Raw genomic sequence first — 25,711 nt, forward strand, 5'->3', positions numbered from 1 at the left:
TACAACACTGGTCATAGACCAATTATTTGTTTACAAACATAAGTAGTGTGTATAAGTAGTGCAACGTTGTTTAGTGTAGTAATGTCTGCAGTATAGGCCTATTGAAATTGTTTTGTTACGGAGCTCCTTTGAGTCAGTCTGACTGTCGGTGTGAGGGGGGGGGGGGGGGGGGATTAGCCCTATATAAAAAATAGAAGACCACATTTGAATGAATGGCATCAGCGTGTTTGAAAGTCGGCCAGTCATATCATAATTTTAAGCCAGCTCACCTCCACTCGCGCTTGTTCACAAACATGACGGACAGACAGACAAGAAAGGCTGTTGATGATGATTATTATTACCACTGTAACTCGCTGATCAGCATGTTGACAGAGACTCAGCCAATTCAAGTTTCACGTAGGCCTAAATGCCTTTGCTGCAAGCACCTATCTGCCTCCATTTGCGTCGTGGTATTAATTTATAATAATGTATATTGATCACATGCGGACGCCACACAGAATAGCCAACTCTTACCTGCAGCTGAGGAAACATACAACCGGATGAAATATAGCCTTTAGTCCAAATCCCACAAGAAAAAAAAATTAATAAAATATGTCCTGTGTCCATGCATGTCCGTATATTTGCTTTCCAAATCAGACAGTGCAGGGCAGGGAATCAATCACCGCAGTAGACTAATCAATAGGGCCTTTTATCATTGCCGAGTTTTAATATAGCATTTGGTCGTGTGGTGAACAGTACAAATTAACTTCTTTCTCATTATGTGAAAGTAACGTTCTGACATTTAACAAGGAGTGAAGCAATGCGTGCCAAGTTGGCAAGTTTCGTTTATAATATAATATATATATAACTCGCGCTGTTTGCTTGAAGATCTGTCCGTGCAGAGACCCGCCTGTCAAAATTAACTGCTCTACAAGCTCATCAAGGCTGTTGTATATAATTTAAAACTTGGGAATCCTCTGTGCAGTCTATGATGACGTATTTCGATATTTCCTGTTGCCTTATACGGTCGTGGATGTTCCATCAAACCAGGCGACACCAGGCGAATCGCTTGGAAAAAATGCGGAAATGATACACTCGCCGATCCGCACAAATGAAGTGATTACACCTGGTTCCCTGAATAACACGGGACTTAACCGTAGCGTGATCGGACGGATTTTCCGCTATCTATACGCATGGCCTTTACGCTTCCGTTACACTCTGGCGTATTTCTCCTTTGTGAATGAGGACCATAGTGTGTATATTGTATAGTGTTAAAAATGGTAAATGGTGCATTTATATAGCGCCTTTATCCAAGGCACTTTACAGAGATTGTGCATTACATTCACCCATTCACACACACATAAATACACCGATGGCAGCGGAAACCATGCAAGGCACCAACTAGCACATCGGGAGCAATTAGGGGTTCAGTGTCTTGCTCAAGGACACTTCGACAGTAACTCTGCGGGAGCCCGGGTTCGAACTGGCAACCTTACGGTTACCATCCAGGCACTCTACCCCTGAGCCACCGCCGCCCCTGTTATAGTGTGTATATTGTATAGAGTTATAGTGTGTATAGTGTATAGTGTTATAGTGTGTATATTGTATAGTGTTATAGTGTGTATATTGTATAGTGTTATAGTGTTATAGTGTGTATATTGTATAGTGTTATAGTGTGTATATTGTACAGGAGGATTGACATACTGTGTATCTGCAGGTCCAGGTTCATTACTGAAGTCAGGAGGGTCTCCTTTAGACCGGTCACTCTTCATAGACAGAAGGCTGGGTGTTGGAGACTCTGCTCTGTGGTACAGACTTCTGGAATCATAGAAACGAAGAAGAAGAATTTATTCAATATGTGTTGTTTTGGGTGGTCTGAAGTTTAGTTTTTAGTGACATTGAGATGTTGGAGAACCAAGAGGTGCAAGCATAGATCGATCTATCTATCAATCTTTCTATTTGATCTGAAATCAAACTATAGAATACATGTTCAGAAACATCTACCATAAAACCATAATTGTCTCAGATCCGTTTCCCAGCCCAGATCCAGAGCAAACAGCCATGATTATCCTCTAGTAGTGTGAGCCGTTCAAAGATTTAATCTTAAGCCTCCCGATTTGTTCAAAGACATCCGAGGCGTCACGATAATATTCAAACATGGTTGATATTTATCTGGATCGCTACTGTCCGTTATACTTTGTATTGTTGTGTATATTGTATAGTGTTATAGTGTGTATATTGTATAGTGTTATAGTGTGTAAATTGTATACTGTTATAGTGTGTATATTGTATAGTGTTATAGTGTATATATTGTGTAGTGTTATAGTGTGTATAGTATTATCGTTTGTATATTGTATAGTGTTAAAAATGGTAAATGGTGCATTTATATAGCGCATTTATCCAAGGCACTTTACAGAGATTGTGCATTACATTCACCCATTCACACACACATACATACACCGATGGCAGCGGAAACCATGCAAGGCACCAACTAGCACATCGGGAGCAATTAGGGGTTCAGTGTCTTGCTCAAGGACACTTCGACAGTAACTCTGCGGGAGCCCGGGTTCGAACTGGCAACCTTACGGTTACCATCCAGGCACTCTACCCCTGAGCCACCGCCACCCCTGTTATAGTGTGTATATTGTATAGTGTTATAGTGTGTATAGTGTATAGTGTTATAGTGTGTATATTGTATAGTGTTATAGTGTGTATATTGTACAGGAGGATTGACATACTGTGTATCTGCAGGTCCAGGTTCATTACTGAAGTTAGGAGGGTCTCCTTTAGACCAGTCACTCTTCATAGACAGAAGGCTGGGTGTTGGAGACTCTGCTCTGTGGTACAGACTTCTGGAATCAGAAACGAAGAAGAAGAATTTATTCAATATGTGTTGTTTTGGGAGGTCTGAAGTTTAGTTTTTAGTGACATTGAGATGTTGGAGAACCAAGAGGTGCAAGCATAGATCGATCTATCTATCTATCAATCTATCTATTTGATCTGAAATCAAACTATAGAATACATGTTCAGAAACATCTACCATAAAACCATAATTGTCTCAGATATTCCGTTTCCCAGCTCAGATCCAGAGCAAACAGCCATGATTATCCTCTAGTAGTGTGAGCCGTTCAAAGATTTAATCTTAAGCCTCCCGATTTGTTCAAAGACATCCGAGGCGTCACGATAATATTCAAACATGGTTGATATTTATCTGGATCGCTACTGTCCGTTATACTTTGTATTGTTGTGTATATTGTATAGTGTTATAGTGTGTATATTGTATAGTGTTATAGGCCCTCATTTATCAATCGAGTGGAAATTCTGCCCCAAATTCGAGTGTAGGATTCGTAGTACACCCACGTCGGGTCGGCATTTACAAAGTGATCGCAGACAGCTGTTCCTTCCTAATTTCATTCCTAGCAGTGATAAATGTGACGTCTGAAATCAATCTGGCACGCCCTATAAAATCTAGCCGCGCCCTCGGTTTTGCGACATGAACAACTGCAATACGACCTGGAAACCATGGTTACAGGGAAAAAAACGTTTCTGCTGCCCCCTCCCATACACACACACACACACAGACGCACGCACGCACAAGCAACTTGTTGTATCTTAAATAAATAAACCTGCATGAATTAAATAAAGCTGTAGGACTACGCTGTCTGTTTCTCCTCCGCTGTCTGTTTACCCTAACCCTAACCCTTTCTCCTCTCGCTTCGCTTCCCTTGCTGCCCGCATCACCCCCCCGCACGCACGCACGCACATGCAAGCAACTGTCACTGTGTGTTGTTAGTTGTATATTAAATTATTAAAGTCTTTTTAATTTAATATACAACAAGATATATTGGTGAACGAAAACCTGAACCTGTGAACCATGAATTAAATAACAAATAGGCACACACACGCTGCTGTTTTGCATAGGTGCTCCTCCTGTCCTGTCTGTCTGTCTCTCTCTATCACTGTGGTCCGTCCGTGACCGTGACCGACTGACCATGCACCGCACGTTCGACAGACTATTTAGATTGCCTCGCAGTCGCTGCAGTGGCTGGGCACTGGTGGTGGTGGGCTGGCTGGGTAGCCTACCTATATCTCCGATGCGGTTCCCACGTGCGCTGGCACGGTACATTTGGCATTCGAGCGACGCGTCGGGTTTATTAAACGAGGAGGAGATTGCACATACCGTAACTCCAGAAAGACATCGGCCTGCTGTAGATTAGGCTACAGTAGGCTACCCACGTTGGGACTCTCCGCAGCTGCAGCACTGCACTAGCCTATAGTACTCTCCAACGTCCCGTCATGGAAATATTTCAGCACAGACAGCCCAAATCCTCGCATGTATGCGCTCATGCAAAACACTGTTTAAATGGCTTAAGCATCTAACTTGCAACATTGTTTTTAATTGCGCGATTTTAATTACTTGTAAAGTTGGAAATCTCCTACTAATTTCATATGACACAAAGACACATCTTATATGTATTTAGCCCATATATACCTATACAGTTTTATATAAACATTTTAGGAGTGAATACATATGTTTAGATGCCTGTGACAGCCTCTCAGCTGGTCAAACAATGCTGCTCCGCTGTTCTACGACAGAAAAACAGGTGAGGACAAAGCGTACGACAGCTCCCAACCAGACGTGGTTTTTGTCTTGGCTCAAGTTCAAAATCAAACGTTGGCGCAAATCGTAAATGCCGAAAATTGCGGTAATTTCGGCGTACACCCATATTTTGGCGTACGCACGGTTGATAAATGAGGGCCATAGTGTGTAAATTGTATACTGTTATAGTGTGTATATTGTATAGTGTTATAGTGTATATATTGTGTAGTGTTATAGTGTGTATAGTATTATCGTTTGTATATTGTATAGTGTTATAGTGTGTATATTGTTAAAAATGGTAAATGGTGCATTTATATAGCGCATTTATCCAAGGCACTTTACAGAGATTGTGCATTACATTCACCCATTCACACACACATACATACACCGATGGCAGCGGAAACCATGCAAGGCACCAACTAGCACATCGGGAGCAATTAGGGGTTCAGTGTCTTGCTCAAGGACACTTCGACAGTAACTCTGCGGGAGCCCGGGTTCGAACTGGCAACCTTACGGTTACCATCCAGGCACTCTACCCCTGAGCCACCGCCACCCCTGTTATAGTGTGTATATTGTATAGTGTTATAGTGTGTATAGTGTATAGTGTTATAGTGTGTATATTGTATAGTGTTATAGTGTGTATATTGTACAGGAGGATTGACATACTGTGTATCTGCAGGTCCAGGTTCATTACTGAAGTTAGGAGGGTCTCCTTTAGACCAGTCACTCTTCATAGACAGAAGGCTGGGTGTTGGAGACTCTGCTCTGTGGTACAGACTTCTGGAATCATAGAAACGAAGAAGAAGAATTTATTCAATATGTGTTGTTTTGGGAGGTCTGAAGTTTAGTTTTTAGTGACATTGAGATGTTGGAGAACCAAGAGGTGCAAGCATAGATCGATCTATCTATCTATCAATCTATCTATTTGATCTGAAATCAAACTATAGAATACATGTTCAGAAACATCTACCATAAAACCATAATTGTCTCAGATCCGTTTCCCAGCTCAGATCCAGAGCAAACAGCCATGATTATCCTCTAGTAGTGTGAGCCGTTCAAAGATTTAATCTTAAGCCTCCCGATTTGTTCAAAGACATCCGAGGCGTCACGATAATATTCAAACATGGTTGATATTTATCTGGATCGCTACTGTCCGTTATACTTTGTATTGTTGTGTATATTGTATAGTGTTATAGTGTGTATATTGTATAGTGTTATAGTGTGTAAATTGTATACTGTTATAGTGTGTATATTGTATAGTGTTATAGTGTATATATTGTGTAGTGTTATAGTGTGTATAGTATTATCGTTTGTATATTGTATAGTGTTATAGTGTGTATATTGTATAGTGTTAAAAATGGTAAATGGTGCATTTATATAGCGCATTTATCCAAGGCACTTTACAGAGATTGTGCATTACATTCACCCATTCACACACACATACATACACCGATGGCAGCGGAAACCATGCAAGGCACCAACTAGCACATCGGGAGCAATTAGGGGTTCAGTGTCTTGCTCAAGGACACTTCGACAGTAACTCTGCGGGAGCCCGGGTTCGAACTGGCAACCTTACGGTTACCATCCAGGCACTCTACCCCTGAGCCACCGCCACCCCTGTTATAGTGTGTATATTGTATAGTGTTATAGTGTGTATAGTGTATATATTGTATAGTGTTATAGTGTGTATATTGTACAGGAGGATTGACATACTGTGTATCTGCAGGTCCAGGTTCATTACTGAAGTTAGGAGGGTCTCCTTTAGACCAGTCACTCTTCATAGACAGAAGGCTGGGTGTTGGAGACTCTGCTCTGTGGTACAGACTTCTGGAATCATAGAAACGAAGAAGAAGAATTTATTCAATATGTGTTGTTTTGGGAGGTCTGAAGTTTAGTTTTTAGTGACATTGAGATGTTGGAGAACCAAGAGGTGCAAGCATAGATCGATCTATCTATCTATCAATCTATCTATTTGATCTGAAATCAAACTATAGAATACATGTTCAGAAACATCTACCATAAAACCATAATTGTCTCAGATCCGTTTCCCAGCCCAGATCCAGAGCAAACAGCCATGATTATCCTCTAGTAGTGTGAGCCGTTCAAAGATTTAATCTTAAGCCTCCCGATTTGTTCAAAGACATCCGAGGCGTCACGATAATATTCAAACATGGTTGATATTTATCTGGATCGCTACTGTCCGTTATACTTTGTATTGTTGTGTATATTGTATAGTGTTATAGTGTGTATATTGTATAGTGTTATAGTGTGTAAATTGTATACTGTTATAGTGTGTATATTGTATAGTGTTATAGTGTATATATTGTGTAGTGTTATAGTGTGTATAGTATTATCGTTTGTATATTGTATAGTGTTATAGTGTGTATATTGTATAGTGTTAAAAATGGTAAATGGTGCATTTATATAGCGCATTTATCCAAGGCACTTTACAGAGATTGTGCATTACATTCACCCATTCACACACACATACATACACCGATGGCAGCGGAAACCATGCAAGGCACCAACTAGCACATCGGGAGCAATTAGGGGTTCAGTGTCTTGCTCAAGGACACTTCGACAGTAACTCTGCGGGAGCCCGGGTTCGAACTGGCAACCTTACGGTTACCATCCAGGCACTCTACCCCTGAGCCACCGCCACCCCTGTTATAGTGTGTATATTGTATAGTGTTATAGTGTGTATAGTGTATATATTGTATAGTGTTATAGTGTGTATATTGTACAGGAGGATTGACATACTGTGTATCTGCAGGTCCAGGTTCATTACTGAAGTTAGGAGGGTCTCCTTTAGACCAGTCACTCTTCATAGACAGAAGGCTGGGTGTTGGAGACTCTGCTCTGTGGTACAGACTTCTGGAATCATAGAAACGAAGAAGAAGAATTTATTCAATATGTGTTGTTTTGGGAGGTCTGAAGTTTAGTTTTTAGTGACATTGAGATGTTGGAGAACCAAGAGGTGCAAGCATAGATCGATCTATCTATCTATCAATCTATCTATTTGATCTGAAATCAAACTATAGAATACATGTTCAGAAACATCTACCATAAAACCATAATTGTCTCAGATCCGTTTCCCAGCTCAGATCCAGAGCAAACAGCCATGATTATCCTCTAGTAGTGTGAGCCGTTCAAAGATTTAATCTTAAGCCTCCCGATTTGTTCAAAGACATCCGAGGCGTCACGATAATATTCAAACATGGTTGATATTTATCTGGATCGCTACTGTCCGTTATACTTTGTATTGTTGTGTATATTGTATAGTGTTATAGTGTGTATATTGTATAGTGTTATAGTGTGTAAATTGTATACTGTTATAGTGTGTATATTGTATAGTGTTATAGTGTATATATTGTGTAGTGTTATAGTGTGTATAGTATTATCGTTTGTATATTGTATAGTGTTAAAAATGGTAAATGGTGCATTTATATAGCGCATTTATCCAAGGCACTTTACAGAGATTGTGCATTACATTCACCCATTCACACACACATACATACACCGATGGCAGCGGAAACCATGCAAGGCACCAACTAGCACATCGGGAGCAATTAGGGGTTCAGTGTCTTGCTCAAGGACACTTCGACAGTAACTCTGCGGGAGCCCGGGTTCGAACTGGCAACCTTACGGTTACCATCCAGGCACTCTACCCCTGAGCCACCGCCACCCCTGTTATAGTGTGTATATTGTATAGTGTTATAGTGTGTATAGTGTATAGTGTTATAGTGTGTATATTGTATAGTGTTAGTGTGTATATTGTACAGGAGGATTGACATACTGTGTATCTGCAGGTCCAGGTTCATTACTGAAGTTAGGAGGGTCTCCTTTAGACCAGTCACTCTTCATAGACAGAAGGCTGGGTGTTGGAGACTCTGCTCTGTGGTACAGACTTCTGGAATCATAGAAACGAAGAAGAATAATTTATTCAATATGTGTTGTTTTGGGAGGTCTGAAGTTTAGTTTTTAGTGACATTGAGATGTTGGAGAACCAAGAGGTGCAAGCATAGATCGATCTATCTATCAATCTATCTATTTGATCTGAAATCAAACTATAGAATACATGTTCAGAAACATCTACCATAAAACCATAATTGTCTCAGATCCGTTTCCCAGCCCAGATCCAGAGCAAACAGCCATGATTATCCTCTAGTAGTGTGAGCCGTTCAAAGATTTAATCTTAAGCCTCCCGATTTGTTCAAAGACATCCGAGGCGTCACGATAATATTCAAACATGGTTGATATTTATCTGGATCGCTACTGTCCGTTATACTTTGTATTGTTGTGTATATTGTATAGTGTTATATTGTATACTGTTATAGTGTGTATATTGTATAGTGTTATAGTGTATATATTGTATAGTGTTATAGTGTGTATAGTATTATCGTTATATTCATTTTCCAATGAATTCGTACAGTGCAGAATGCAGATAAGTGTATGTTCTTATTATAATTGTGAGTTTGTTTTTTAACATGCAGCGCGAGTCCGCGAGAGCCGATCTACAAGCTCACAACGCGTTGCACTGCGAGTAGAAAGCTGTCAAGTGCAGCGCAATCGCGCATGCTAGAAATATCCTAATAAATAAATAAAAAGGTGTCGGGTTTGCAGGGGCAGTTTCTGTATGGGACTCTAGGCTAACCTGCCTCTAGAATGCATGCATTTAGGCATCCAAGTGATACTTGGCTTTTATATAAGCTATCATTTTTTTATGTGCTGACCAATGTTTTGGACACAGGCCTACATATTTTATCTGAGATTTGGGGACTTTTAATTGATTCAGAATGAAGACTAAAGCCTTCTGAATAAATCTACGCAAGCAGTACACGACCCTCTGAGCTGGCGCAGCTTATAGCGGAGTTTCCGACCAAACAACGTCACCGTAAAGTTCACGTTCAAGTTGATGAATTCCCACTTAATGTGGGAATCCACGTAAATGCCTGTCCGCTCACGCTCCGCTCACGTAACGTCACTTTATGAGCGTAAACGCCGTTGTGAATGAGGACCATAGTGTGTATATTGTATACTGTTATAGTGTGTATATTGTATAGTGTTATAGTGTATATATTGTATAGTGTTATAGTGTGTATAGTATTATCGTGTGTATATTGTATAGTGTTATAGTGTGTATATTGTATAGTGTTAAAAATGGTAAATGGTGCATTTATATAGCGCATTTATCCAAGGCACTTTACAGAGATTGTGCATTACATTCACCCATTCACACACACATACATACACCGATGGCAGCGGAAACCATGCAAGGCACCAACTAGCACATCGGGAGCAATTAGGGGTTCAGTGTCTTGCTCAAGGACACTTCGACAGTAACTCTGCGGGAGCCCGGGTTCGAACTGGCAACCTTACGGTTACCATCCAGGCACTCTACCCCTGAGCCACCGCCGCCCCTGTTATAGTGTGTATATTGTATAGTGTTATAGTGTGTATAGTGTATAGTGTTATAGTGTGTATATTGTATAGTGTTATAGTGTGTATATTGTACAGGAGGATTGACATACTGTGTATCTGCAGGTCCAGGTTCATTACTGAAGTCAGGAGGGTCTCCTTTAGACCGGTCACTCTTCATAGACAGAAGGCTGGATGTTGGAGACTCTGCTCTGTGGTACAGACTTCTAGAATCATAGAAACGAAGAAGAAGAATTTATTCAATATGTGTTGTTTTGGGAGGTCTGAAGTTTAGTTTTTAGTGACATTGAGATGTTGGAGAACCAAGAGGTGCAAGCATAGATCGATCTATCTATCAATCTATCTATTTGATCTGAAATCAAACTATAGAATACATGTTCAGAAACATCTACCATGAAACCATAATTGTCTCAGATCCGTTTCCCAGCCCAGATCCAGAGCAAACAGCCATGATTATCCTCTAGTAGTGTGAGCCGTTCAAAGATTTAATCTTAAGCCTCCCGATTTATTCAAAGACATCCGAGGCGTCACGATAATATTCAAACATGGTTGATATTTATCTGGATCGCTACTGTCCGTTATACTTTGTATTGTTGTGTATATTGTATAGTGTTAGTGTGTATATTGTATAGTGTTATAGTGTTTATATTGTATAGTGTTATAGTGTGTAAATTGTATACTGTTATAGTGTGTATATTGTAATAGTGTATATATTGTATAGTGTTATAGTGTGTATAGTATTATCGTGTGTATATTGTATAGTGTTATAGTGTGTATATTGTATAGTGTTAAAAATGGTAAATGGTGCATTTATATAGCGCATTTATCCAAGGCACTTTACAGAGATTGTGCATTACATTCACCCATTCACACACACATACATACACCGATGGCAGCGGAAACCATGCAAGGCACCAACTAGCACATCGGGAGCAATTAGGGGTTCAGTGTCTTGCTCAAGGACACTTCGACAGTAACTCTGCGGGAGCCCGGGTTCGAACTGGCAACCTTACGGTTACCATCCAGGCACTCTACCCCTGAGCCACCGCCGCCCCTGTTATAGTGTGTATATTGTATAGTGTTATAGTGTGTATAGTGTATAGTGTTATAGTGTGTATATTGTATAGTGTTATAGTGTGTATAGTGTATAGTGTTATAGTGTGTATATTTGGTTAGTGTTATAGTGTGTATATTGTACAGGAGGATTGACATACTGTGTATCTGCAGGTCCAGGTTCATTACTGAAGTCAGGAGGGTCTCCTTTAGACCGGTCACTCTTCATAGACAGAAGGCTGGGTGTTGGAGACTCTGCTCTGTGGTACAGACTTCTGGAATCAGAAAATCAGAAAATGAATATAACGGCGCGGTGAGCCCGGACCGGACAGAACACGGCCCGGCCCGACTGGCTTTTGGCTCTAATGCATTCTATGGTTCACAGACATGCCGGTCTGACAGACAGACAGCAGTCACTAGGGCTAATTAGCCCTATATAAAAATAGAAGTCCACATTATGGCATCAGTGCAATACATTGATCTCATCATGATGCCAAATGTTGGTGCCAAATGTCCCGCGAATCATTTTATGACGACATCATATGAAATGAACCTGCACTTACATCTGACAAAGAGGATATAGGCTATCCGCCGTATGTTCCCTCTAATTTGTTTTTGGTCTGAGTAAACACTCAAACCTTCTGAGCAGACATCAGCAACTGCTGAGCAAACATACATCACCTTGACAGCAAGTAGCCAAACATTAGATAATGCGAAGTGAGCGCCCCACACAGGTGTGATTTATTTTTATTCTTTTTGCCAAATGGATTTTGGGAGTGAATCAATGAACATAAGGCTACGCAATACAAGTTCAATTTTTTTTGTTAATATCAAGGTGGTAGGCTTGCATTTTTAGGAGCCTTTTCAGCCTGTGACCCCCCCAAAGTAATCATATTTGAAGTGGGGACCCCCCACCCAGACAAGCAACAGAATGGTTCCACAGATAAATGTTGTGAATAGCAGATGTACAAGGTCGTTGTGAACTTGTAGATTGGCTATTTGCACAATTGAGTACCACAGACGAATAACAATAAGTCCACACTATTGATCCATAATATATAAATGATAGATAAGGGTTCAGGACAACAAGGCCTTTTCGTGGAAGGGGTCAGTCTGAAATTTGGACTTAGACTGTTTTTCGTCTGTGGTACTCAGATTGTTGCCTCCGACTTATCTAATAATACTAATAATAATAATTTATTATTATTGTTTATTGTAATAATAATAATTATTATTATGACAATTAAAAGGCAAAAGTAAAGAAATTAGATTGTCCCATTCAGACACAGAAGTACAGGCCTATGTCTGCATCAAATTGTCCAAGGAAAATAAATCACACCCGTGTGAAGTGAGTGGTGCAACTCGGTGGGTGTGTGTGTGTGTGTGTGTGGGGGGGGGGGGGGGGGGGACGCACCCAGGAGGAACACACCCAGGTTGGCGGCCCGATTCCGGCAGGCCGGCCCGCGTCCGAAACGGTTGAGAAATGACGGAGTTACCGTGTGGGGGTCCCTCTACTGTACCCTCTACTGTACTGTACTGTCACTGTACTGACCCACAGGAACGCACCCGCCACCCACACACATAGCTCCGCACCACTCAAAAATACCTCATGTCACTCACTGTACACAGTTGTTTCAGCTCATTTTAAGCTCTGTATAGGGATTCAAAATGGTACACTTTTGGATCCTGAGCAAAAATATGTAGGCACATGTAGGCCTACACAAGATGTAATAAAGAAATGCTAGGAATCTAGGTTGGTTTACTTACATGTTGGCCTATAGTATTGCCTGTCTGACCTACAAATGCTTTCATCACGTCGCGCATGATCAATAATACAGTTTGAGTGCATGCACAGATGCACTGCACACACATTTAGGTAAGAACGTCATGACATTGCTACCTCGCTCAGTGTGTGTGTGTGTGTGTGTGTGTGTGTGTGTGTGTGTGTGTGTGTGTGTGTGTGTGTGTGTGTGTGTGTGTGTGTGTGTGTGTGTGTGTGTTTTTACTGTGTGTGCCTGGTGAAGCATTGGTTAAGCGCAGTCAGGCAGGACTCCTATCCATAAACTTCACTTGAAAGTTAAGTTTTGCAAACTTAAATAATTGTCAATAAACGTAATTTTTCTAACATGAAGGATCTGTGACATCTGTCTGTTCTCTGCGTGGCCTGTGTGCCTTCAAACATGCAATGGATAGCAAGCGCTGTTGCCCCGCCCCGCGCCCCAGCCGATGTACAAGTCCACCTCACGTCACTGTTGCAACACTGTGTGGGTTTATAGGTCAGCTCAGCTGTATTCTACACAAGAAAAAGTGTCATGCTGCTCTGGACCCGGAGCGCACAGAGGGAGGAGGAGGAGGAAATGTTGCATAGCGATTTTGCTTATTTCTTCTAAATCTCTGTATATAAAATATAGCTGACTCAGCGAATCTCTGAGTTACATCAATATTGTTCCTCGTAAATAGTTGGTTTGTGCCCAAGTATTGAGATTATAAAGTTCGCTTTGTGCATTTTGACTGCACATTCCCATCCATTGGCCATGATCGCGGGGGTTTGACTCAGAATGAACTGACTGAGAGAAAACGCTAAGCCAATCAGCAATCATCCTATCCAACATCAAGCCTGATCAAGGTAAGAGTTATTATATTCTGTGTGCCACTAGGGCGTCCGCATGTGATCAATATACATTATTATAAATTAATACCACGACGCAAAGGGAGGCAGATATTGGTGCTTGCAGCAAAGGCATTAGGCCTACGTGAAACTTTAATTGGCTGAGTCTCTAATTAGCCCTAGTGATTCCGTCTGCTGTCTGTCTGTCAAACCGGCATGTCTGTGAAGTGTGACTGTGTGAACCATAGTATGCATTAGAGCCAAAAGCCAATGTGAATTTCACCCAGATTGGACTTGGTTCAGCTTCAGCTTCAGCTTCTGCTGATTTTTATCAGAGCTGCATTGATTCATGCGGGGAATAGATTAATATCATCTCACTGTCATCTGTCTGAATGCCATGTGGAGAATGGATTTGTTCTGATCATGGACACGTAGGCATATAGCTATACATTTTCAACCATATACGGCGGGTAGCCTATATCCTCTTCGTCAGATCCTCTTGTCAGCCTAAGTGCAGGTTCATTTCATGATGTCGTCATATTAAAATGATTCGCGGGACATTTGGCACCAAACTTGATTGATCTCATGAGATCAATGTAGTAGCCTACAGCCTACACAGCTACAGTTGCCCATATTATAATAAATTAAGGTGAGCTGGCTTAAAACTATGACTGGCCGAATTGCACGCGCTGATGCAATAATGTGGACTTCTATTTGTTATAGGGCTAATTGGCCCTCGTGACTGCTGTCTGTCTGTCAGACCGGCATGTCTGTGAACCATAGAATGCATCTGTTCTGTTTTGGTACTTTATTTACAGTTTGCTAATAAACACAGTGGTGCGCTTTCAGTTCACAACGAACATATTAAATTGTTTCAGCATCTTGTTTCAACATTTCAGCATGATCAATGATCAACAGTAAAGAATTAAATTGTTTCAGCCATAAGCGGCGGGTGGATTTCACCTTAGGTAGGCTAGAATTGCGTGGGACGACGACGCAAAATTATTTATTTATTTCCCCCAGATGGTCTAACAATGTCATGATTTGACCAATTTATTACCAATCTCGTACACCATTGCTCACGAAAGCAAGATCCTTGACCCAATTACAGCCACTGCATCTTACCTTTTAATTAAAGTAAAAGTAGTCTGAGGAAAAGGAACAGTTCTGTTCCCCAGACACTGTTTTGGGATATTTTGGCTGAGATGGCTCTGTTAGTCAAGTCTCAAGTCAGCGTGGAGATTACCCGGCGGTGTTGCTGCCCCTCCGCTCCCTCCCGGCTCATGGCTCTTTACAGACGGGCCGGCGGTACACAGACAGCAGCCTCTCCGCTAACCGTGTAAAGCCCAACACACACCGTCTGTGAACGCCGCGCGTCAAAACAGCCGCCTCCGTTATTTTCAATGAACCTATCCCACACCGGCGGCGGCAGACGCGCGCTGGCGTTCACGCCTCGCCTGAAGCTCCGATACGCCGCTGTTCTATTTTCCAGGCTTTGCCGCACGGCCTCCATCCGGGTACCGCGTCCCACAGGACGCGGTAGCGCTCCGCGTCCTGTGGGTGTTGCTGTGCAGCTATGACGCGCGGCAATACTGTGCCGCGTCGCTGCGCACCCGCTTCACAGACGGTGTGTGTTGGGCTTCAGTGTAGTGTTGCTGTAGCCCTGGTCCAGTGCTTACAGCGAGTCTCGCTGTAAGCACTGGACCAGGGCTAGTGTTGCTGCAGGAGTGTGAATGAACCGTGCGATCACTGGAACAAAGCCACCGTATTAGCATTTCAATACCTGTTCTGTGAACACCGTAAAGGTGTGTGCAAAATGACCAGGGGGAGGGGAGCTTCAGCCTTCAGTCAGTGGGTGCTATTTGGCTTACTATTGTGTCAGTGGGTGCTTAAGCCCTCAAGCACTCCCGCCGTTGCGCGCCGTTATATTAATTTTCTAATGTGAATTTCACCCAGATTGGACTGTTCAGCGGTAGCATGCTGCTGCCCTCCACCCCCCCCCCCCCCCCCCCCCCCCCACACATACACACACACAAACCGACAGTCAGACTGACTCAAAGGAGCTACGTAACAAAACAATTTAAATAGGCCTACTGCAGGCATTACTACACTAAACAACGTTGGATTCGTACAGTGCAGAATGCAGATAAGTGTATGTTCTTATTATAACTGTGAGTTTGTTTTTAACATGCAGCGCGAGTCCGCGAGAGCCGATCTACAAGCTCACAACGCGTTGCACTGCGAGTAGAATGCTGCCGAGTGAGCAGCGCAATCGCGCATGCTAGAAATATCCTAATAAATAAATAAAAAGGTGTCGTGCTTGCGGGGGCAGTTTCTGTATGGGACTCTAGGCTAACTTGCCTCAATGCATGCATTTTTTTATGTGCTGACCAATGTTGGGGACACATGCCTACATATCTTATGAGGTTTGGGGACTTTTAATTGATTCAGCATGAAGACTAAAGCCTTCTTAATACATCTACGCCAGCCGTACACGACCATGAGAGCTGGCGCAGCTTTTTGCGGAGTTTCCGACCAAACAACGTCACCGTCAAGTTCACGGAGATGGCCATGAATTCCCACGTAATGTGGGAATCCACGTAAATGCCTGTCCGTTCACGCTCCACTCACGTAACGTCACCATATGAGCGTTTTTAACCGTTTTGAATATTGTACAGGAGGATTCACATACTGTGTGTGTGGAGGTCCAGGTTCATTACTGAAGTCAGGAGGAAGTCCTTTAGACGTGTCACTCTTCATAGACAGAAGGCTGGGTGTTGGAGGCTCTGCTCTGTGGTACAGACTTCTGGAATCATAACATTGTTTGTGTGAATGACATTGTCAATTTTTTTTAAAAATGTATTATTGTTACATTCCATTTTATTTAAACAAGGGTAACATCTTTTAGTTTCCTCTCACAACATTGCAGCACAAAGAAAACTGAATAAAATAGCAAAAAACATTATATAAATGGTTATGTTGTGGTTTTACTAGGCATGTAAAATACTGTAGTTACAGGGCCTGGCCAAGAGGGGGCACAAGTACACCAGATGAGGACTAGGCAGTCAGTAGGAGGCAGAGCCATATAGATTGATCTTAAATCCCTTTTTATTTTATACAACATTATTAGATGTTATGTCTTCTTTTTGTCATTAATGTAACTTAGCATGAGATCACATTGTTGTGTTATAGTACTATAGTGTGAATATAATGTGTGAATATAATGCTGCTGCATTGTCTGAAGGAAGCCAAGTTTTACTCTTATGTACCTGTAGTGTACACAAGATGGAAGAATAAAGTACAACATTGAACCTTGAGTTGTATAGGAGGATTGACATACTGTGTATCTGGAGGTCCAGGTTCATTACTGAAGTCAGGAGGTTCATGACTCTTCATAGACACAGATGGAGGCTCTGCTCTGTGGATGTGATGTTTGTCAGCTCCCTCCTCCTCTCTCTCCTCACACTGACTCATCTTTGGTCTTCAGGAAACCTGTCAAGATTACAGTCACAATACACCAGGAAACAGTCAATGCTGGCCTAGTCCAGGCGCATGCCACATAATGCCACATAATAGGCTCTTATTGTCGCGTCAGCTTGTCGCTTGTTCGAGTCCCGTTCAGACGACCTTTGCTGCATGTATCTCCCCTTCTCTCTCTCCCTCTTTCCTGTCTGTCTTCACTGTAACTATCAACAAATGCACAAAAGCCAAAAACAAATCTTTAAAAAAAGGGGAAAAAAACAGTCAATGTTTGCTGTATACATTATGCGCGTGCACAGACACACACACACACACACACACACACACACACACACACACACACACACACACACACACACACACACACACACACACACAGACACAGAGACGTGCAGAGAATGTTAGAGGGGCTAACATTTCTAAAATCTCGCTCCCAGCGGTTCTTGTATTTGTTTTACTGAGGTTAATGTTAGGCATGATTTTGATTGACAGGAAACCAGAGGAACATCATGTATATTAGCAGTAGGCGTGGTGTAGGAACAGTAGGAGAGTAAAGCATGGTGGTGTAGGAACAGTAGGAGAGTAAAGCATGGTGGTGTAGGAACAGTAGGAGAGTAAAGCATGGTGTAGGAACAGTAGGAGAGTAAAGCATGGTGGTGTAGGAACAGTAGGAGAGTAAAGCATGGTGTAGGAACAGTAGGAGAGTAAAGCATGGTGGTGTAGGAACAGTAGGAGAGTAAAGCATGGTGGTGTAGGAACAGTAGGAGAGTAAAGCATGGTGTAGGAACAGTAGGAGAGTAAAGCATGGTGTAGGAACAGTAGGAGAGTAAAGCATGGTGGTGTAGGAACAGTAGGAGAGTAAAGCATGGTGTAGGAACAGTAGGAGAGTAAAGCATGGTGGTGTAGGAACAGTAGGAGAGTAAAGCATGGTGTAGGAACAGTAGGAGAGTAAAGCATGGTGGTGTAGGAACAGTAGGAGAGTAAAGCATGGTGGTGTAGGAACAGTAGGAGAGTAAAGCATGGTGGTGTAGGAACAGTAGGAGGGTAAAGCATGGTGGTGTAGGAACAGTAGGAGGGTAAAGCATGGTGGTGTAGGAACAGTAGGAGAGTAAAGCATGGTGTAGGAACAGTAGGAGAGTAAAGCATGGTGGTGTAGGAACAGTAGGAGAGTAAAGCATGGTGGTGTAGGAACAGTAGGAGAGTAAAGCATGGTGGTGTAGGAACAGTAGGAGGGTAAAGCATGGTGGTGTAGGAACAGTAGGAGAGTAAAGCATGGTGGTGTAGGAACAGTAGGAGTAAAGCATGGTGGTGTAGGAACAGTAGGAGAGTAAAGCATGTAGAGATGCAACCGATCCGATATTATATCGGGATCGGCCTCCGATCCAGCTTAATTAATGTATCGGAGATCGGATTTGACGCCACCGATACACGCTCCGATACAGGAGGGGGAAACGTGTTTAATGTTTACTACAGTCCGTTCTGCACAGACAGTGCAGTGAGCGAATCCAACCTCCAGTATGTACAGACTGCCAACAGAGACTATAGAAAAAAAGACCCACTAAGGTGCAATATGCAAGAGAATGGAATCACTTACAGACTTAACAGTATTAGAAGTATAAAGTTTACCCGTCGTCGCACGGATCAGTCAAGTCACTGCATGCGCAGTTGTGTGGTGGAGACTCGATCATCTCCACACCACAGCTGCGTTCTGACATTGTTGTTGATGATATTGCTCTTATAATCCACTCTTCTGCTATATATTAACTGCACACGTGCTGTTTAGCGCTATGTGATTCAATCTTTGTAACTTTATTATTGCCATTGGAAATGCTGCTGTGACGATGATGAAGAATAAGCGCACGTCGTCGTCGCGGTTAAATCCGTCTTTATATAATTGGCTCAGTTATCAAACCATGACATTGTTGTCAGAACTCAGAAGCTCAAATATTGATTCAGATTGTAAGTTTAGTGCAATTCTTAAGACAAAGACAGAGTTTGCAAACTAAAGTTGCATAAACACAACACCAGCACCATAACAAACGTCCTGAGACCTGAGGTATTTTTTTTCTCCCCGAGTTCTGTCGGTAAGGCTCAAGGCTTGTTAGCCAGGCTATTTTGTCACATGATAGCGCAGCTGATTCCAGGCATCACATTAGGGGTAAAAGGTACCACTGTACATAGCAATAATAATAATTACTATTATTATTATTAATAGACCATAGTATTAATTAACAGGTTACATGCAGGCATTATTTAGGGGTAAAAAGGTACCTTTGCACATAATAATAATAAATAAAAAAAACATACTATTAATTAACAGGTTGCCATTTCCTTAAGGTTTACAGGTTAAACACTTCTTATTCTTATTTTTAAACACTTAACCATAAACATCCCCTCTTTGAATTTAAATGTAAGGCATTTGTACATTATTTGCTATTTAGAGATATGCTGTGTATTACACCCTTGTGTACCATTACACAACAAACAATATTAATAGTATGACTGCTCTATTATTTGAAGCCTATTCTACAATTAAAAAAATCACACCCGTGTGAAGTGAGGGGCACTCTTATCATTGTACATCATCATGACGTAACATGTCTATTTGCTCAGACACTATGATGTAAATTCTCCATTCATTGTCAACAGGAATTTAATGTTTGTGTAAGACAAAAATCTACACTTAGCTGAATATAGGAGGGGCTTGCGCCCCTCAAAAATAAGGGGACTTCCCTCAAGTCAAACCACTCGTTAGTCAGACCCATGCTGAAATGAAATGAAATGAAATCTATATTTACCCAGGGTATCTGGGCTAAGCTCAAGAACTTGTTTCCAGCCAGGCCCTGCTCATAGAACACATTTCATCGTAGTGGTTGATGCCTTGTTCAAGGGCATTTCAGCGGTGGTAATTTTAACGTGTCGGACGGCTGATTCGAACTGGGAACCTTCCGGTATCTAGACCGCGCCGCTATCCGTTCGGCCACCGCTGCGGGTTACAAATCATCGTGGCTTGGGTTAGGTTAGGGTTTAGGATAGTGTTAATAATGGTCTGACTAAATTGAGATCTCTAACCAATGCCACGCTACCAAAAATAATGTCAATGCGCATTTTGTATTACATTTTTTTGCTATGTAAAATATCGGATATCGGGAGTGTATCGGGAAATTTCAAAAATTAATATATCGGATCGGAATTGAAAAATCAGTATCGTTGCATCTCTAAAAGCATGGTGGTGTAGGAACAGTAGGAGGGTAAAGCATGGTGGTGTAGGATAAGGCTGTCCCCAAACATTCAAGGTTCTAATGTTCGCTCGTTAGGGTTGGCACTCGAATCTTAATTAATGGGCTTGAACCATTCGTTTTTTTTTATTTTTTTATATTATTAAAAAAAATATTTTTTTTTTCCTTTTTTATTAACTCGAAAATATATCTCGGCGAGAATGCGATATGAGCATGTAAAAAAAAGTAAGTTTCTAGTGCATTCCTGTCAGAAGTTATGATATTTTAAAGAAATATCTCCTTGTTCTGCTGTCCCCCAATTTGGTGATTGGCCTGCAGCTGAGGTGATTGACCTTTTTCACCTTGTTCTGTGAGAACAAAAGAGTTCCATTGAATGGAATGTCTGACGTGTCGTGTCTCACACACACACACACACACAATGCGCTTCTGAGTAGCTACCGAGCAAGCTCTCGTTTTAGCTGCCTGCCAGCAAGCTTAACAGAGACATTGGAAAGGATTTTTGGTCTGACAAAAAATATGGACAGTCGTACAGGTACTCACAATTACCATGTTTTGGGGGCTGCTTGAGAAATCATGGCTCATTTTTTATGGAATGATGGGCTCGGAGATCAGCTGTTTTCGCGGAGCACATGTCAGAGCCACTTGACGCTCTCTCTGTGTGTGTGTGTGTGTGTGTGTGTGTGTGTGTGTGTGTGTGTGTGTGTGTGTGTGCAGCATGTGTGTGTGTTGGGAGAGACGAGAGAGATTCATAAAGAGAGGGCGCTGCGCTCTCTTCAGCGCTGCGCTAATCATGTTCAAGTCGGATATATCGTATTGAATTGCAGCCTGGTTAAAAGCACTCGGAGAAATTAATTAATTGGAAACAAATGGTTCGGATGTTCGCTCGAAAATTCCTGCCGAAGTTCGAGTCCTAAAAACAGGGCTTGGGTACAGCCTTAGTGTAGGAACAGTAGGAGGGTAAAGCATGGTGGTGTAGGAACAGTAGGAGAGTAAAGCATGGTGGTGTAGGAACAGTAGGAGAGTAAAGCATGGTGTAGGAACAGTAGGAGAGTAAAGCATGGTGGTGTAGGAACAGTAGGAGAGTAAAGCATGGTGTAGGAACAGTAGGAGAGTAAAGCATGGTGGTGTAGGAACAGTAGGAGAGTAAAGCATGGTGTAGGAACAGTAGGAGAGTAAACACCGTGCACAGTGTGTGCACGTGACTGTGCCTGTTTTTATAGTATAGTTTCTTGATTAGGTTTTGATGCAGTAATGCTCTTTCTTTGCTTTTTATTACTACAATAATTGTTTTTGTATTGTAAAGGTCTTAAAAGTCCTTAACTTGCCACTTTACTGTCATCTGGGGACCCCTCCAAAATCATGTGTGGACCCCCTGGGGGTCCCAGCCCACATGTTGAGAACCACTGATCTACCTTACAGGTGACTCATAACAATCATGCCACACAGCAACATGGCAGAGAGGAGTGATGATTGGTTAACATTCTTAGCCAAATTCCAATGCCCAAAATCTGCCACTCCCTGACTCACACTGGCTCACGCCAGCATGGTGGTGTTACGGTGGAATCGGTGACCTGTTGAAATATGTGACAATCGTGTAGACAATCACATAATGTCAGTGTCCGAATGTAAATCGTTGCGGTTTGTTTATTATCAGAGTTCAATCTAGCGGCAATCTGGCAACGTATTTAAAGACTTCCATGTATGTTGTGTGAAGTCACATATTTCAGCAGGTCACATATTTCACCATAACGCCATGCTGGAGTGATGGAGTGGCTGAGATTTAGGGTATTGGAATTTGGTTCTAGGGTAAGATTTCAGCGTAAGCCAATCAGAGACAGACACAAAGTTTTCTCATGCCAGTAAATCTCATTTTAATTGAATGAGTTGAGTCTTGCCTTTTGGGGAAAGTACGCACGCACGCACGCACGCACGCACGTGTAACGGGTCCCAAGCCAGGCCGGGTACCACATTTACAATTGGATGAATATTGGTCTGAAAAACAGTGTGAACAGTCACAGAAATGAGAAGACAGAACTGTTCTCTTTTGCTTCCATTTTTCCTCTCAGTTTAGTCACAATACAATCAATCAATTATAACAATCAATAAAACATTTCCCAATACTGCAATAATGTCTGTTTTTGTTCAAGTCCTTTGTCAGGTTCAAGGTGGGTAAGAAATGTGTAAGTGTACAGTTATTGTTCTCTTTCCAGGTTGCGTGTGTGTGTTCCAGGTAGGTATGGCATGTCTGTGTAGGTGAATGAATGTGTATTGTCCTTAAACGTGTTAAACAGGTGAGTATGTAATGTTGTTGTGTGTCCTGTTGTCCCATAAAAGTACATCTTTCCATTTTCAACATTTACAATAAAACTCTTTAGCTTCATCATCTCAATAAACCTCAAAGTTATCACATCACCATGAAATCAATCAAAGTGCATTTCTCAGTATTTCTACTGGTCCAATTTAGCTGCCATTATATGGTGCAAAGGGTTGGCTGTGCAATTGTGCCATAATACTTAATCATCACAACCATAGTGCAAAATGAATTCACATTCATTAGCTTTAAGCTATTCTCTGTGGTTCACCACTGTTACTTCAAAACATACTGACATCATCAAGTAGGGAATATTAATAAGAAAAGTGAGCATATTCAAATACACTCTAATCACCATAACCTCACTAAAGGCACTTTTGCCATAAACCCAGTAATAACAATGTAAATAGAGTAGAAATATAAAAGTAGTATAAATGTAAATATCTGTTCTGCACTTAGTAACCAGGTCATGAAATAACAAACATTAGCTGTCCAAAGTTCACAAAACCTTTTACCCAATAAATATATCTGTCAAGTAATCAGGTAACCAGCATTAATAATGTCGTGGATAATTATAAACAAACATCTTTCCGTGTTCAGTACACGAGGCAGACGCCATCTTCACAGTGGTTATGTAACAACCGGGCGACGCCATTATGCAACAGCATGCTACAACAGTCCTCCAAAACCGCGGAGTTTTCACCGTCTTTAAACTCACTCTAAAGTACTCAAATTCTTCCTCAAAAGTCTCACAGTATCTCCACATAAGCACTCGAACCTTAAGGGATAAGTTAATATTGTTTTCACGTTGTACTAACCTGAAAAACAGTGTGAACAGTCACAGAAATGAGAAGACAGAACTGTTCTCTTTTGCTTCCATTTTTCCTCTGAGGGGGAAGGGGGCAGTACCCTAACCTTAAGAAGGAGCGTCAGGAAACAACTACCGCGACAGAAAGGTTCCGCTCCTCAGCCCAGCGAACTACAGTGATATACTACTGATATCTTTTGGCTTGTGACTAGAGATGCAACCGATCCGATATTATATCGGGATCGGCCTCCGATCCAGCTTAATTAATGTATCGGAGATCGGATTTGACGCCACCGATACACGCTCCGATACAGGAGGGGGAAACGTGTTTAATGTTTACTACAGTCCGTTCTGCACAGACAGTGCAGTGAGCGAATCCAACCTCCAGTATGTACAGACTGCCAACAGAGACTATAGAAAAAAAGACCCACTAAGGTGCAATATGCAAGAGAATGGAATCACTTACAGACTTAACAGTATTAGAAGTATAAAGTTTACCCGTCGTCGCACGGATCAGTCAAGTCACTGCATGCGCAGTTGTGTGGTGGAGACTCGATCATCTCCACACCACAGCTGCGTTCTGACATTGTTGTTGATGATATTGCTCTTATAATCCACTCTTCTGCTATATATTAACTGCACACGTGCTGTTTAGCGCTATGTGATTCAATCTTTGTAACTTTATTATTGCCATTGGAAATGCTGCTGTGACGATGATGAAGAATAAGCGCACGTCGTCGTAGCGGTTAAATCCGTCTTTATATAATTGGCTCAGTTATCAAACCATGACATTGTTGTCAGAACTCAGAAGCTCAAATATTGATTCAGATTGTAAGTTTAGTGCAATTCTTAAGACAAAGACAGAGTTTGCAAACTAAAGTTGCATAAACACAACACCAGCACCATAACAAACGTCCTGAGACCTGAGGTATTTTTTTTCTCCCCGAGTTCTGTCGGTAAGGCTCAAGGCTTGTTAGCCAGGCTATTTTGTCACATGATAGCGCAGCTGATTCCAGGCATCACATTAGGGGTAAAAGGTACCACTGTACATAGCAATAATAATAATTACTATTATTATTATTAATAGACCATAGTATTAATTAACAGGTTACATGCAGGCATTATTTAGGGGTAAAAAGGTACCTTTGCACATAATAATAATAAATAAAAAAAACATACTATTAATTAACAGGTTGCCATTTCCTTAAGGTTTACAGGTTAAACACTTCTTATTCTTATTTTTAAACACTTAACCATAAACATCCCCTCTTTGAATTTAAATGTAAGGCATTTGTACATTATTTGCTATTTAGAGATATGCTGTGTATTACACCCTTGTGTACCATTACACAACAAACAATATTAATAGTATGACTGCTCTATTATTTGAAGCCTATTCTACAATTAAAAAAATCACACCCGTGTGAAGTGAGGGGCACTCTTATCATTGTACATCATCATGACGTAACATGTCTATTTGCTCAGACACTATGATGTAAATTCTCCATTCATTGTCAACAGGAATTTAATGTTTGTGTAAGACAAAAATCTACACTTAGCTGAATATAGGAGGGGCTTGCGCCCCTCAAAAATAAGGGGACTTCCCTCAAGTCAAACCACTCGTTAGTCAGACCCATGCTGAAATGAAATGAAATGAAATCTATATTTACCCAGGGTATCTGGGCTAAGCTCAAGAACTTGTTTCCAGCCAGGCCCTGCTCATAGAACACATTTCATCGTAGTGGTTGATGCCTTGTTCAAGGGCATTTCAGCGGTGGTAATTTTAACGTGTCGGACGGCTGATTCGAACTGGGAACCTTCCGGTATCTAGACCGCGCCGCTATCCGTTCGGCCACCGCTGCGGGTTACAAATCATCGTGGCTTGGGTTAGGTTAGGGTTTAGGATAGTGTTAATAATGGTCTGACTAAATTGAGATCTCTAACCAATGCCACGCTACCAAAAATAATGTCAATGCGCATTTTGTATTACATTTTTTTGCTATGTAAAATATCGGATATCGGGAGTGTATCGGGAAATTTCAAAAATTAATATATCGGATCGGATCGGAATTGAAAAATCAGTATCGTTGCATCTCTACTTGTGACCATTTGAATAATACAAATAATAAACGTACTAGACAATACTTTTAACCAAAATGCATTTACATTTGCAAAGAAAATAAAAGTTATTTCA

At 41.5% G+C, this 25,711-nt stretch overlaps 1 protein-coding gene across 1 annotated transcript in view; it reads right to left on the bottom strand.

Annotated features, from left to right (window-relative positions):
* LOC306920782 (NACHT, LRR and PYD domains-containing protein 3-like) overlaps nt 1–25,711 on the bottom strand; it is a 46,681-nt gene that overhangs the window by 18,919 nt on the left and 2,051 nt on the right. The window contains exons 2-9 of the mRNA XM_079497674.1: nt 17,020–17,171; nt 16,372–16,485; nt 11,233–11,346; nt 7,357–7,453; nt 6,293–6,387; nt 5,263–5,359; nt 2,718–2,824; nt 1,684–1,797 (exon numbers count right to left, since the gene is read on the bottom strand). Coding sequence (XP_079353800.1) covers nt 1,684–1,797; nt 2,718–2,824; nt 5,263–5,359; nt 6,293–6,387; nt 7,357–7,453; nt 11,233–11,346; nt 16,372–16,485; nt 17,020–17,153 — 872 coding nt within the window. The 5' untranslated portion in view covers nt 17,154–17,171. The remainder of the gene's footprint in view (nt 1–1,683; nt 1,798–2,717; nt 2,825–5,262; nt 5,360–6,292; nt 6,388–7,356; nt 7,454–11,232; nt 11,347–16,371; nt 16,486–17,019; nt 17,172–25,711) is intronic.

Source organism: Electrona antarctica, assembly GCF_951216825.1.
Source record: "Electrona antarctica genome assembly, chromosome: 1".
In the NCBI taxonomy this organism is placed as follows: Eukaryota; Metazoa; Chordata; class Actinopteri; order Myctophiformes; family Myctophidae; genus Electrona; species Electrona antarctica.